The following is a 15,904-nucleotide window of genomic DNA, read 5'->3' as shown; positions in this document are numbered from 1 at the left end:
GGGATACAAGGATCTATGTGCACAAGTTGTGTAAACGTACGTGACTAATATTTATAATTGTGTATATCTTATCGTACTTAATTTTGAATGGACCTGATTGTGGTGATTTAATTAAAATTTGAATAGGGTCCTAATTATCTAAATTAGATGTGTAGATTTGCATAACAATAATATGGTGTGTAGAATTTATATGGCAAAATAATTAAGTCTATGATTGGTAGACATGTAATTAGCCCATAAAATTTTTTTATAAATAAAGTGTGGTCCCTAACTGAGCACGTAGTAATGATCTAAGATTGGCTTTCTGAATTAGGGTTTTTATCTCCCTCTATGCGTGTAATCCGTTAGAAGGACCACAATGTCCAATTATTTTCATTATTATCAATGGATTTAAGTGTAGATATGCTTCTGAATTTATTGTTTGATCCTAAATAACTTACAATAAAAAAGATTTTAGTTTTTTATAAAAATTATTATTATTGTGAAATCCAGCTAGTTTCATCAATAGGTGTAGTCTTATAACACAATCTTTATGCCAGCCAAGTGAAAGCACACGAATGGCTTTATATTGCTTGCAGCGTGCACACTAGGATAGTAATTGTGCTTGTCGCAATTAAAAAAAAAAATTTATTTATATATTTTAATGATTTTTTTTATTTTTTATTTTTATTTTTTTATTTTTTTTTTGCAAAAGTTGTTGCTCAAGATCTCATGCTTTACTTTCTATCCATCACATTTTTTTTTTTTACCTCAAAATCCCAAGAGATCTTACTTTTTTTTTTTTATAATATATAAAACTATATAAAGTTGACAAGATAAAATTGATTGATTCTACACTCGGTTAACTTTTAGGAGTTATGTTTCCAATTTTAGCACGCCAAAGACCAACCCTTTTCTCACACAAAATTAATACATGTCATTAAAGACATGTAAACACATAAAAACATCAACATAAGAATTAAATAAATTTTTTTAAAAGTAACACAAGAGTGCTAAAGGTGGTCAAAGTTTTTGAATCTTTCCCATAACAATATTATTTTTGTATTATTCAAACTATATACACTCAGATCCAATATTATTTATCAGTGTTATTCACAAAGTTAGATGTGGATCCGTTACAGGAGAAATAATAGTTTTACATCTTCAGAGTTATAAAACAGTGAAATTTTTCTAAGAAGTTCGTAAATATTATAACTAACTGGTGCACCTTTGTAATTTGTTATTTTGACAATCATTTAAACAAAAAAAAATTGTAAATAAAAATCAAAATAAAACCATACTAAAACCAGTGAAATCCTAACCGTACAAAGTGAGGGTGGCCCGAAGAAATGAACGGCTGAGATGAGCCAGCGGCTCGGCGGGAGCAGCCAACTCAACGACGACTCCCAAAACCATCAGTCCACAGTCCACACGCGCTACGCTTCCTTCAAATTCTCACAAACAACCCCCAAATTCCCCAAATTTCTTTTTAAATCCCCCCAATAACAATATTAATCCCAATTCTAGGGTTTGAAAGGACGGCATGTTGCTATAAATAATCACCTCCCCCTTCTCCCTCTCCCCAAATCCGAAGCTATAATTCCAGTAAATCCACACCGCCCCCCAGATCTGATCCATTCCCACTCCTCCCAATCCTCCTGCGTTTGATCTCCTCTTTCATTTCGACCATTTAATCAGGTATTCTCACTCTTTTTCTTCCTTTTTATCGGTTTATGATTTTTAGATCTTTTGTTGTGTTTTTTGTTTTTTGAAGAAGAAGGTTGGTAGTTTGATCGAATCGGATTCGTTATTCGAGTAGTTTTGATGTTTTAGTGGAGCAAAGTGCTTTAATTGTTCGAATCTTGGCTTTGTTGGTTGTGTGTTGTATATATATACGCACGTTTATGTTGTTATGGGGTCGCGGCTCTCCAAGCTGAGAACTTGCTGCTGTGGCTCTTACAATAATGCTACTGTACTGGAGGCGCCGGATGTTGGTGAGTTTTGTGAGTTGGTTTTGGTGTTTTTGTGGTGTTTTGGAGCTCTGGTGATTGATGGTTGTGTTTGCAGAGAGTGAAGTGAAGAGTGAGGGTGATGGGTTGCCGGTGTTCCAGGAGTATTCTTTTGAGCAGCTCCGGCTTGCTACATCTGGGTTTGCGGTGGAGAACATTGTGTCCGAGCACGGGGAGAAGGCGCCTAATGTAGTGTACAAGGGGAAGTTAGATGCGCAACGTAGGATTGCTGTTAAGCGGTTCAATCGTGCTGCGTGGCCTGATCCTCGCCAGTTCTTGGTAATTGATATTCAGTTCTGTTTTGTTAATATATGGTCTGTTTGTTTGCTCCGAATTAATCGTGCAATCGTGCTGCAAGTGCTGTTTGTTTGCTCCGAATTAAAGTTTCTCACATTTAGATAGCACTAGGCTACTGGCATTGTTGGTCTTTTTTGCCGCCAAATGAAATTCTATTTGGTTTACATGAGTGCCTATTGTGAGAGGGAGAACGTAGTTCTGTTATGATGTTGCTCTCCCTTCTTTTGATCATATATGTGGCACCATTTCTAAATCATTTTTGCTTCATCTTTGCAAGTAAGTTAGTACATTGCTAATGCTGGTTCAACTGATTTTACCTTTGCCCCAATAGTTTTTGTAACTCTGGCGATGAGAATGAGTTCTGGTTGTGTGTTATTAAAATCAAACCTGATTTGTCATATTTGATTAGCCATCTCACCAATCTAAGACTTCCTTGCTTTAGGAAGAAGCGAGATCTGTTGGTCAACTTAGAAGTCAAAGATTGGCAAATTTACTTGGCTGCTGTGCTGAAGGCGAAGAGAGGTTGCTTGTTGCTGAATATATGCCCAATGATACTCTTGCTAAGCACCTTTTTCATTGTAAGTTTATTCTTAATCCGACAACTGAATATCTTTTGTATGCTGCCACGGTGTTACCAATTTGGATTTTATTTAGTTTTAGCAGAACTGTTGCTCGAAGCAGATTGGCAGATTCTAGATTAAACACTGCCAGCAATCAGTTTTTTTTGTCTGTCTATTGTATAAATTCCAAATTGCATGAAGGTTGTGTATAATGATTTGAACTCTTGAATCCTATAGGGGAAGCACAACCTATGAAATGGCCTATGCGATTGAGGGTGGTACTTTATCTCGCCCAAGCTCTAGAATATTGCACCACCAAGGGCCGTGCACTTTATCATGATCTTAATGCTTATAGAGTTTTGTTTGATGATGTAAGTAGAATATTATTTCTTTATTAGTTCATATATTTTTTTTCTTATTTCCTTTTACTCCCAGGACTTGTATATTTGTGTTCTTTCTTGAATTTGAGCCAGCGTCTTGCAGGAATGTAACCCTAGACTCTCATGCTTTGGTCTAATGAAGAATAGCCATGATGGCAAAAGTTATAGCACAAATTTGGCATTTACTCCTCCAGAATATTTGAGAACTGGTATTTTCCTCATTTTCTTCTCACTTTTGTCTTACGTTAGATTAGAGCATGGCATCTTCATGTCTCTTAATTTCTTAGTTTCTACTTTGACTGCATTTGTGTAATAATTTCAAGCTTTACTCTAGTTTGACATCAAACAAGTGAGCAAATTTCTAATGTCATTGATTATCTCTTCAAGTTCAATTTGTCCCTCTTGCAACATGTGATACTCTAGATTCCCACTTCTGCTTAATTTGTGGTAAAGAACAGGATTTTTATTCTTGATTTTCTATATTGTAAAAACATGTCACAATCTTCCTGTTTGTTACCTTCTTGTTTCAAGGTAAAGAAACTCATGTGTTTGATTCATTGGTCAATAGTTTCTATATAACCCTTTAATGCATGGGTGAAAGTATATTATTAGAAAATTGATAAATGTGTTTTATTGTATGATTTTATTTCAGAAATGGAATGCAACCTAGAATTTTTGATGACTTCTGGTTCTTTCTTACAGTTCATTAATGCTGAATCTGTTGAAGTTTGAAACTCAGAATATCTACAAGTCACACCTTTAAAGGCTATATTTATTTTCCATCCATGAATTTGTATCGAATTTGGTGTTATATTCATGCAATCTCATTTGTCTGTTGCATTCTTGCCATGATCTGTTTGGATATTCAATCACTGATCTGTTACTACTGAGTTTAATTATCTTTAAACAGACTTTGTTCATGCATTTTTGACCATTTTCTTATGCCAGTTTTCTTGTGTTTGATTTGCAGGTAGAGTTACACCAGAAAGTGTCATATATAGCTTTGGCACATTGCTTGTTGATGTTCTTAGTGGAAAACACATCCCACCTAGCCATGTAAGTAATTAATATGTCCTGCATTCCTTGATAAATGGAGCGGTGAGAAATGCTTGAAATGAGATATGATAAATTTGGATTGTATTTTGAGTTCTGATTGAAATGCTCGTATTTTCTCGCAAAATTGCCATAGGAATAGGACTGCGCCCAACTAGAGGATAGAGCTACTGACTTAGAGCTGACAAGCTTGATTAATGTTGGAAATTCACAATTGGTCTTGGAACTGTACCCAAATGTGCATTTTGGCCTGTGAACTCAAAAAATGATCTCTTTGGTCCTAAATTACATGAGAATGTTCAGCTTGGTCCTCCAATTACAAAAGCATGTTTAGTTTGGTCCTTGAATTACATGAGTATGTTCTTTGTTGTCCCTAACTACAAAAATGTTCTCTTTAGTCCTTAAATGATGGAAATAAATTTATTTTGGTCGGTAGATGACATAAGTATGTTCATTTTGGTTCTTAAGCTACATGAGAATGTTTACTTTGGTCTCTGAATTACACAAATATGTTCATTTTTATTCTTGAACAACACGAACATATTCACTTTTTACCCAAACAACACAAATATGTTTTCTATAGTCTCCGGATGACATAAATATGTTTACTTTATTTCTTCCTTGACACTTACACTACATTAAAACTTAAAATAATCCGTCTGATGGACAAACTGCCATTCCATCATTGATGTGAAATGAAAAGATCAAAGGGAACATTTTCATATAGTTCGGGATCTAAATGAACATTCAGGTATAGTTTGGGGGCCAATTTTGGATTTTCACCTTTATTTATTTATTTTTTTTGTTGTTGCACTTTTGAAAATCTAATTGAGACCAACCCTATAATAGGAGTGTTTGTATTTTGATTCCCCTCCTAAGTTAGAGGTCAAGGGTTTGAAACTGTGGCTTGTCCACATTTCTCCCAAAAATAACGATAAAAATAATTATTGATGTCCCGCACTTCACCTTCACATAAGTCTAAATTTAGTAGAAGTGGATATGACAAATTCTTTTAGTTAACATGATTATGCCTAAGCTTATCTGGTTCTTGCTAGAACAGCTTATATTTTTGAGTCGCATTGCTTGCTTAGTCTGATTTAATGAAAAATACAATTTACTCTTTATCATGCATATATATTTTTTTTTATCATTTTTTTTCTTATTTGTGTCTAATCTGTTTGTTTTGTTTCTTGTCTAGGCCCTTGACTTGATAAGGGATCGGAATTTTCATATGCTGACAGATTCATGTTTGGAAGGGCAATTCTCTAATGAGGATGGGACAGAATTAGTGCGCTTGGCATCTAGGTGTTTACAGTATGAGCAACGGGAGCGGCCTAACGTGAAATCATTAGTTCAAGCTCTGACTCCTCTGCAGAAGGAGAATGATGTTAGTTTATTCCTATGATCCAGTCTTCTTTTCTTGATACTTGAATTATCAGTTTTTTCAGCATTTCTGTTTATGTTGTAGCATATAACATGAAACATGGTGCTGTGCTATTCATTGCATAGTTGCTTGAATTAATTGATTGGGCATGCAATAATTTGGGCGTACTGATTTGAGATTTCAACATATGATATGCAGGTTCCTTCCTATGTCTTGATGGATATACCACGTGGTGGGGCTTCCTCATTAGAGTTATTGTCTCTCTCTCCTCTAGGTGATGCCTGTTCCAGAATGGATTTAACTGCTATACATGAGATTCTTGAAAAAGTAGGATATAAAGATGACGAAGGGACAACTAATGAGGTTCGTGCATGTTGCTCTGGTTGGTTGGGGTCTCATTGTAGTAGTCAACTTCCAGAAGTGCATAATCACATCCTGTGTCTATAAATAAACTTCTATTCTGAAAATGCCACTGCTAGTTTGAAAGAGTAGAACTAAAGCCGATGAAACTACTTCGTGGTTGTTGTTAAAGTTAATAATATTTTCATCTGCTGAGGCATCCATTTGTGCAAGTGATGGATGGCTTGTGCCATCTTAATGTCATGTTCTTCATTCAGCCTTGCTCCTGAAGATATATTATATCTGGATTTCTTTTTGACTTCTTAGCCCTCCTGCAACCGTGTAGGATTTCTTTTAATTAACTCATGTTTTGTATCTTCATTCCTGAATGATGTATTCGTCTCTGGAATTATTGCTTAAATGCCCTCATTCATGATGATCAGATTAAAGTCAACTGAGTTTGATTTATATTGGGCTTTATTCAGGCAAAACAAATGCTATATTTTATTTGGTGTCACTAATTTTTGTATCTTTGATCCTAAATGGTTTTGTGCATTTTTCTTCATTTTTTAAGGCTTTCTTAGTCTAGATACTTTGACACCTGACCAAAGCTGTTATTTTGTTGTTTAATCTTGTCAATAACTTTTTTGCTTTTTTTTTCAGCTTTCATTTCAGATGTGGACTAATCAGATGCAAGAGACATTGAACACAAAGAAAAAGGGGGATAATGCTTTTCGTCACAAAGATTTTAATACTGCCATTGAATGCTATACTCAGGTATACCTTACTAAATACTTGCAAAAACATATTTGGTTATTTTCTTTCTCATTCAGTAATTAGATATTCTCATCCGTATTCGGAACTTTGTTCTTTTTCTTTTTCTTTTTCTTTTTCCTCTTACCAGGTCTATAGATTTTCTGTTATTTTGACTTTTAGAACTTATCCTCTTGTCAGAAGTTTGCTTTAATCTTTAGCTGTTAACTTAAAAACTGTAGTGGTGGGATATGCTGGCAAAATAAAATCCAAAGGACTGCCAGCAATGAAATATTAGTTTGCCAATTAAGAATGCCATAATCTCCAATATTGATAATCACTCTAATGTACAGTTTATTGATGTTGGCACCATGGTTTCACCTACTGTTTTTGGCCGCCGTTGTCTCTCCTACCTGATGAGCGACATGCCGCAGCAAGCTCTTAATGATGCAATGCAAGCTCTTGTCATATCTCCAACATGGCCCACAGCCTTTTATCTTCAAGCTGCTGCCCTCTCTGCTCTTGGAATGGAAAATGAAGCTCGAGAAGCATTGAAAGACGGCTCATCCTTAGAATCTAAAAAGAACTGAGAATTCCCTCAACACTTAAGAAATCATAAAGAACCAAGGATGTGAAATTGGTGCAAAGTCCAAAAGCCCAAAACTGGTGATAATTTACCTTCTGTAATTACAAAAATTATTCAAGTTCTACTAGCTTCGATCAAAAGGAAGAACAAATGGGCTTATCAACAAATGCACCTGGAATCTTGGTTTTGAGCTGTTTTCAATCTTTCGAAAAATGTTGTTAAAAGCCTTCTTCAAGATGCTTCCAACAGGCTGAGAAGCAATATATATATTAAAAAAAAAATGTGAGGCTGATTTTGAATTCTCTTGGGATTGGCAAGAAAGAAAAAGGAAAACAGGATACTACTGCAAAAGTGTTTGATCTTGAGATGGAAACATGTAATGTATTTGTGCAGAGTCTTTGCTGATAAACCATGTGATTCATGTACAGCTATGGATGATTCAAATTGGTTCTTTGTTTTGTAGTGTGGTTGGTGTTTTGTCTGTCTGTTGTAATGTACTAAAACATGAGAAAAAATGATTGATTGTTTTACAATTACCTCTTGATGCAATGACTTGTCTTTCTCATTCATTGAATTTCCTAGCACCCTACCTTTGATTTCTAGGTTGTTGATTGGATTGATCCTGATGTGTTCCTTGTTATTTTGTGTTTTGAATGGAATTTCCCAGGACGTTAGCCACATTGCTTGGTAGTTGCTTGAATTGATTGAGTTGTAGTCCTTGTCTCTTTATATTTATGTTCAAATTGGTATCAAACTGGCCAGCTGCCTTTGGATCAATTCGTACTCTGGGTCTCCTGTGAGGTCACTTCGGGGTTGGTGAGGGATTAATTCTGTGGGGTGAGTGAATGTGATTGAGCGTTGTGGGCACAAACTGTCAGTGGTCTTTATGTTCATATGTGCATGTGCGTAGTGGTCTTTACGTCCATATGTGCATGTGTGTAGGTTTTAGCCTACTCATCTAAGAAAAAAAAAAACAAACAGCAGTTGTTTTTGAGTTGGCTTCTATCGGTTATTTTAAGAGGACTGCGCCTCTAATTTTGAGATGTTGTTAAGACAATGAAATATATATTAGTTAGATACTTCCATTTTTTTTTATTATTTTGAATAAAATGAGCAAATCATAAACATATATTAAGAAAAAAAAATCAAAGTATAAAGGATCAACCTCAGGAAACAATTAATCTTTGAAAAGAAAGCTTTCAACGAATATTAATTAGCACAATACTAAATGATACCGGTTTGATGTAAACAAAAGAAACTTTTACTAAAGGAACCTTCCAACCATAGCATCACAATAATGAAAATAATACCATTTTGATATTTTTCCTACAATTTTATTTTATTTTTACTTTTGTTTAACTTGCATACGGTTTTACATGGAGAATAATAGTTGGATAGTTGGGAATTCTTTTCTTAATCCTGTGCAAAATAATTTTCATGTCATTTTATGATCAAATCAAAAGAAAAATTAAAAACAACTATACATCTTTTTTGTCATCTTAATTAATATCATTTTATAATAATAAAATCAAAAGAAAAAGTGAAAACAACCATTAATCTCCCTTTTGTCATCTCAGTTTTAAATTTATATATTTTCTACACCATCCGAATGGATTTCTATCTTATCATTATCTCTCTATGGTCGTTTATTGTGACTTTCTTGTTATATACATTCTTTTTTTAGTTTAATAAAATAGTTTTCCATTTTTTCAAAAAAATAAAAACTTATAAAATAGAAAAGACTATAAACCTCCAACCATGCCATTTAGATTTTAAAAAAACCTCCTTCATAAATCCTCTGGCTAACCACCCATTCATTTCTCTATATATCATCAACATTATTCCAAGAAAATTGGAGAGAAATATTATACACAATGGAATCAAAGAAGAATGTGTTTGAAATGGGAAAGCTAAAGGCCCAAGAAATAACAATAAAAAAGGGTTGTTCATCTCCACCAAAATCTCTTCTCATTGTAACCCCAAGTGAATCAGGGAAATACCCAGTGGTTCTCTTTCTCCATGGCTTTCTTCTCTCCAACAACTACTACTCTCTACTCCTCAACCACATCTCCTCTCATGGCTTCATCCTTGTGGCACCTCAGGTACTTCTTTTTATTAATTTTTTTTTTTTTTTTTTTTTTTTTTTTTACTATGTAATTTTCATTCACACTCATGTATGCATGCAAATGATCAAAGTACCAATTATTCTAAGCCCAATTTTTGTTTATGAATGTCAGCTTAGTGTCATACTACCATGTTCCACCAGAGACATCACCGGAGCAGCAAAGGTCACTGACTGGTTGGCCGGAAACCTCCAAGCTTTGTTACCAACTGGAGTTGAAGCCAATTTACAAGAGCTTGCACTGGCAGGTCCTTACAAATATTTATCTAGTTTATTTTTAATTAATATATACTTCTTCTTTTTTTTCTTACTGAAATAATCATTATATATGTATATATATATTTGAACAAAACAAAGGTCACAGTAGAGGTGGCCATGCAGCCTTTTCTCTTATCCTCGGATGCACCAAGACAACTCTAAAGTTCTCAGCCTTAATTGGAGTTGACCCGGTGGCTGGACCTTTTAAAGGTTATCAAATCCCTCCAAGGATTTTAACCGGTAAACCATCTTCAATGGAGCTTGGAATTCCAGCAATGGTGATTGGAACTGGACTTGGAGAGAAGAAGAAGATGTTTTTCCCTGCTTGTGCCCCAGAGGGAGTTAATCATAAAGAGTTCTACTATGAGTGTAAACCTCCATGTTATCATGTTGTTGTGAAGGATTATGGTCATCTTGATATGTTGGATGATGATGCTCCCAAAGTGACCAAGTGTGTGTGTACTAATGGGGTGAATTGTAAGGATTTAATGAGGAGGTCAACAGGGGGTATAATGGTGGCATTTTTGAAGGCTTATTTGATGGAAGATAATGAGAGTCTTGAAGCCATTTTTGATGGTTCTCTTGTTGCTCCTGCTGAGCTTTCCCCTGTTGAGCGTCGTTTGGAATGAGATGATGATGTTGATGATGATGATGTTTTAGTTTTCTTATTATGTTTTTGTTTTTGTTTTTTTAATTAAGTCGAAGGCTACCTTTTTTGTTATGTTGTCTATGTTATTTTGGTTGTTGTACTCTCTTGTATCTATTTTGTTTCTCTATTAATGTTTTAATTAATGTTTTAATTAATGTTTGTTGTGAATTATGGATTCACAGAACTTCAAATCAACTGAACAATCAAATTGAACAACAATTTCCTCTCCAAACCAGACTACTGGCTGATTAAGCCATCAAATCAACAGATAAAATCTCAAATAAACTCCCAAGTAGCTCAGATCAACTAAGCATCTCATGAATCAACAGACAATTACAGTAAATGTAGAAACATACAATTCTAAATCAATAGGACTATAGATCTATGGAATCTGAATAGGAAATATAGTAGATAAGTGGGAAAGACTTCCCTCCTAGTCAAGGTCGCCGGAGAAGATCACCAGAAAGCTCTTCAAAGCCCAAGGTTCCACTCTGTTCTTCAATACCCCTTCTTTTCCTCCACACCCTCCTTTATATTTGATTGATCTATAGCATAACCTCCTCCCTCTCCTCTACCAATCAAAACATTTCATAAATCCACGTGGCCGGGTGTATGATAACCTGCGAGCTTGCACCTTCTCTTCCGAATCCTTCCACTTTTTCGTCCCCCTAGTGAGAGATCAATAGCTTCACACGTGCCTCCATTCATTTTAACCTTTGCTGAGTCATTAAGCATCCTTCTTTGCACGTGATTAATCAGGCCACTTGATTGAACTTTGGTGTCAAATGCTTCCCCACCATTTCTCCTTTCATTACATTACCCCCCCTTCCCCCCTTTAATTAATAACCTTGTCCTCAAGGTTTTTAACTGGAAAATGTTGAGACAATTCATCCTTATCCTCCCACGAATTGTCTTAATCCCGCAGACCTTCCCATTGTACTAATACTTGATGCACATGATGATTTTGTCTGAGAATAGTACGCCTTTGCAAAATTGCCAATGGTTGTAATGCAGGCCCAAATTCTGAAGTAACCAATGGCAACGGTATTGAATTTGCCTTTGATCCTGGATCTTCTTCGCACTTCTTAAATAAAGATACATGAAACACCGAATGGATGCGAGCCTCTGGTGGTAGTGCCAATTGATAAGCAACCATGCCAATCCTTCTTATAATTTGAAAAGGACCAAAGTAGCTCAGACTAAGCTTTTGATTTCTTCGAAGAGCCACTGAATGCTGCCTATAGCTGTAATTTAACAAACCAACTGTCCTTCTTCAAATGTCAGCCTTCCTCCGTTTTTTATCAGCCAATTTCTTCATTCTCTCTTGAGTCTTCAATAAATTCTGCTTCAATTGATGCAGTACCCTATTCCTCTATTGTAACATTTCAGCAATCTCTTGAGGATCCTTGTCATTTACATAATATGTGACTAGAGATGGTGGTACTCTGTCATACACAATGAAGAATGGTGTCATTCCAACACTACATTGAAATGAGCTATTGTACCAAAACTGAGCCCATGGAAGCATCTCCAACCATTGTTTTGGATTTTCATACACAAAGCATCTCAAATACATCTCCAAGAATTTATTCAAGGCTTCCGTTTGCCCATCCGTCTGTGGATGGTGTGCTGTAGACATGCTAATGTTGTTCCCATAGCATGAAATAAAGTCTTCCAAAATTAACTGAGAAACACTTTATCTTTGTTTGTCACAATGGAATGAGGGACTCCATGTAATTTAACAATGTTTTGTATGAATACCTCTGCCACACTGGAGCTTGAAAAATCAGTTTTTAATGGAATGAAATGACCAAACTTTGATAGTCTATCAACTATCACTAGTATGACAGTGAATCCTTTGATATTTGGAAGCATGATAATGAAGTCCATTGTAATGTCCTCCCAAATCTTCTCTGGAATAGGGAGAGGTTGTAACAATCCCCCAGGATTGGTATGTGCAGCCTTGGCCTGTTGACAAATCAGACACTTCTTTACAAATTCATTTACATCTCTGCACAAATCTTTCCAATAAAACTGAGATGACATTCTCATAAAAGTTCTAAGGGACCCAACATGTCCTCCCAATTTAGTTGAATGAAACTCCTGTAACAGTTGCTGTTTAAATTCAGAATTATCAGGAATAACAATTTGATTTTTGTACCATAATACCTGATACTTCACTAAATACCTTGTATCCACTGTACTTCCTTCTTGAATTGCAGCAATTATACTGACACAAAATTCATCTTCTTTCTGTAATTTCTGAATCTGAGCTAGCAATGGGCATTCCATGGAAGATAAAGCCATCATATGGCATCTTGATAAAGCATCAGTTGGAATGTTTTCTTTACCAGGTTTGTATTCCATGCTAAAATCATAACCTAGTAATTTAAATAACCATTTCTGTTGCTCAAGTGTCTGGATTATCGGTTGACATAAATGCTTTAAGGCCTCTTGATCTGTCTTAATGATAAATTTCTGACCCACCAAATAATGTCTGAATTTGCTCACAGATTCAGTCACTGCATACATTCCCCTCACATAAGCAGATTGCTTCTGCATTGGAGGAGTCAATTTCTTTGAATAAAAAGCAATAGGATGCTTTCTTGAGTTAATACTGCCCCAATTCCCATCCCAGATGCATTAGTCTCTAGAATGAATGTCTTTGAAAAGTTTGGCAATCTTAGAAGAGGAGTTGTGGTGATTTTACTTTTGAGAGCTTGAAATGCTAATTGTGCCGCTGCAGACCATTGGAAGGCATCTTTTTTTGACAGTTTTGTAAGTGGGTGAGCTATGCTGGCATAGTGACTTATAAACTTCTTGTAATAGCCACTTAAACCCAAAAACCTCTTAACTATTTCAAATTTGCAGGAATTGGCCATTGCATTATAGCTTCTACCTTTTATCTTTCCATTTGCACTCCATGTTCTGATACAGTATGCTCTAAATATTCAATTTCATTCAAACCAAAATTGCACTTTGAATACTTGGCATAGAGTTGATTCTCCCATAGAGTGAGTAATACTGTCTCCAAATGCAGCATATGACTGTCCCAATCACCACTGTAAACCAATATATCATCAAAAAAATTAATACATACTTGCGCATAGCAAATTTGAAAATTCCATTCATCAATGCCTGAAACGTAGCCGGGGCATTTTAAAGGCAAAATGGCATTACTAGCCAATGATAGTGACCATGATGAGTTCTGAATGCCGTTTTGTGCTTATCTTCTGGATTCAATAACACTTAATGGTAGCCCGATCTTAGATCAAGTTTGGAAAAAAATTTAGCACCATGTAATTCATCAAGTAACTCATCTACTGCCGGTATAGGGTAAGAGTATTTAATAGTAATGGTATTTAAGGCTTTGTAATCAGTACAAAATCTCCAAGTACCATCCTTCTTTTTAACCAAAATCACAAGAGAAGAATAAGGGCTATTACTGGGCTCAATGATTCCATCCATCAGCATTTGATTCACCATCTTTTCTATTTCTGTTTTCTGACTGTGTGGATATCTATATGGTCTGACTTTGATTGGGCCTGAATTTGGTTGCAATTGTATTCTGTGATCACATAGTCTAGATGGTGGCAGTGCTTTGGGAGTCTCAAACACTCCCTGATACTTACTTAACAACTGTCTCAAACTTTCTAGCATTTCATTAGTAAATTTAATTACTATCTCTACCTTATCAACATCAGTGCTTCCAATTTTAATTTCTTCTAAATTGTCTGCCATTTCTTCTATTGTCAATTGGTAACATTCAGAAATATACTTGATTGAACTGAGTCTGTATAGCTGATGAACTGTAGTCTGTTGTGGCATTTTTTCTTTTTCACCATTCAAGGTAGCAAATTGTCCTTCACAAAAGAACTGTAAAGTCAAGGATTTGTAATCCATGATATGGGCTCCCAATGTAGACAACCAAGCAGCTCCCATGATCACCTTAGCACCAACAATAGGCAACAGATATGCGGGAAATTTCAAATTACAATCTTGAACTTTTTGTTGCGAAGGATCTATTTTCCCTCCACCTGTAAAGAATTTCAATATCAAATTAACACTTGAAAAGGCATTGTGGGTTGAATTTCCAATTGAAGATAGTTTGCAACTTTGGCTGTATAAAATTGTCATCCCTCTCCCCATCTAATAACACTGTCACTGGTTTCCCTTAAGCAAATCCAGTGAATCTCATTGTACCTGAAGCACTAGCACTGTATCATAGTATTCAGAGATAAATTTGGGCTGGTTTCTTCATTCTGAATTGGTCTTTCAGATTGTAAATCCACTTCATACTCAACCTTTTCTTCTTCTTTGTCATCAAAAGGCTCTTCATCCCATTACAATAGTAACAACCTCATATTTTGACATCATAGTTGAAACACAATCCTTTAGCTTTTCTTAATTGCATTTCATTAAACTGATCCTCTTGGGTGGTTGCGATGAATTGTAGTTGTTTGCTATCTTCACCTGAGTATTCTGTGATGAATTGGGAGCATGAAGAGCTTTTGGTTGAAAATTCCCCATCCTAGGGAACATTATTATAACTGTGATTGTCAGGTATGTAATTCACCCTCCTGGTAATAGTAGTAGTCCTTGTTGTTGGCATGTATTTATCCTCATATAATTTTGCTAGCTTTGCAGCCTTGGAGACTGAGTCAGGCTTTAGTGGAATCACATCTCTCTGAATGTCTATTTTTAATCTACTTATAAAACATGCTAACATGATTCTTGGTGTGAGTTCTTCAACTCGATTTGCCACAGCTGTGAAATTCTCATAGTAATTTGCTACATGATCATCTTGATTAAGTCAAAATAATGCATATTCAGGAGCTTCAAACAAAGATGGCCCATAATTGTCCTCCAATGCTTCAACCAGTCTGCCCACGAAGTCATTCTCCCTTCCTTCACCAACATTTGAACCAGGGTACTACCGGTCCATCAAAGTGAATTGATGCTAACTCTAATCTATGAACATCAGTGACCCCATAATATCTGAAAAACCTCTCAGCTTGAAAAATCCATTGTGCCACATTTTCACCATCAAATCTCGACAATTCAACCCTGATGGATCTGTTAAAAAATAATGAGAGTTTCTCTGATCCCCTCATATCTGCATCACATGGGATCAATTAATGTTGAATCAGTAATTCCCAATGCCCTAGAATTTTGTTGATTCTCAATATAAGAAGAGATGTTGACAAAGGACTGCTTGAGTTGCTTAACTCACTCCTCTCTTTGATCCATTACTACCAGTAGTCTTTCTTCCCTCTGATCCATCAGATTCATCATGGTATCTATTTTTGTAGCCAAGTCTTTCATCCTAGTGTTTTTAGCCATATTTCATTCTCAACGAAAACACCAAAATGTTGTGAATTATGAATTCACAGAACTTCAAATCAATTGAACAATCAAATTGAACAACAATTTCCTCTCCAAACCAGATTACTGGCTGATTAAGTCATCAATCAACTGATAAAATCTCAAATAAACTCCCAGTAGCTCAGATCAACTAAGCATCTCATGAATCAA

At 35.5% G+C, this 15,904-nt stretch overlaps 2 protein-coding genes across 4 annotated transcripts; both read left to right on the top strand.

The window, feature by feature from the left end:
• The first annotated feature begins 1,444 nt into the window (after positions 1-1,444).
• Positions 1,445-7,876, top strand: LOC120272040 (probable serine/threonine-protein kinase BSK3). 3 transcript variants are annotated; one of them, XM_039278759.1, is made up of 11 exons: positions 1,445-1,677; positions 1,757-1,973; positions 2,047-2,267; positions 2,728-2,863; positions 3,083-3,216; positions 3,329-3,434; positions 4,196-4,281; positions 5,477-5,665; positions 5,861-6,025; positions 6,665-6,778; positions 7,108-7,876. In XM_039278759.1, exons 2-11 carry the CDS (start codon positions 1,892-1,894, stop codon positions 7,342-7,344), a joined length of 1,470 nt encoding a protein of 489 aa, XP_039134693.1. In that variant the 5' UTR covers positions 1,445-1,677; positions 1,757-1,891; the 3' UTR covers positions 7,345-7,876. The 3 variants fall into 3 exon arrangements, with proteins under 3 accessions (XP_039134693.1, XP_039134692.1, XP_039134694.1); XM_039278758.1 differs by having other exon boundaries at positions 1,754-1,973; XM_039278760.1 differs by lacking the exons at positions 1,445-1,677; positions 1,757-1,973 and having other exon boundaries at positions 2,140-2,267; positions 2,732-2,863.
• Positions 7,877-9,111: 1,235 nt separating this feature from the next.
• On the top strand, positions 9,112-10,469 carry LOC120271914 (chlorophyllase-2-like). Its single transcript, XM_039278600.1, has 3 exons — positions 9,112-9,442; positions 9,578-9,710; positions 9,820-10,469. The coding sequence occupies exons 1-3, from the start codon at positions 9,215-9,217 to the stop codon at positions 10,347-10,349; spliced, it is 891 nt and encodes a 296-aa protein (XP_039134534.1). The 5' UTR covers positions 9,112-9,214; the 3' UTR covers positions 10,350-10,469.
• The last annotated feature ends 5,435 nt before the right edge of the window (positions 10,470-15,904 follow it).

Source organism: Dioscorea cayenensis, chromosome 11, assembly GCF_009730915.1.
Source record: "Dioscorea cayenensis subsp. rotundata cultivar TDr96_F1 chromosome 11, TDr96_F1_v2_PseudoChromosome.rev07_lg8_w22 25.fasta, whole genome shotgun sequence".
Classification (NCBI taxonomy): Eukaryota; Viridiplantae; Streptophyta; class Magnoliopsida; order Dioscoreales; family Dioscoreaceae; genus Dioscorea; species Dioscorea cayenensis.
This window is presented reverse-complemented; position numbering and strand designations above follow the sequence as displayed.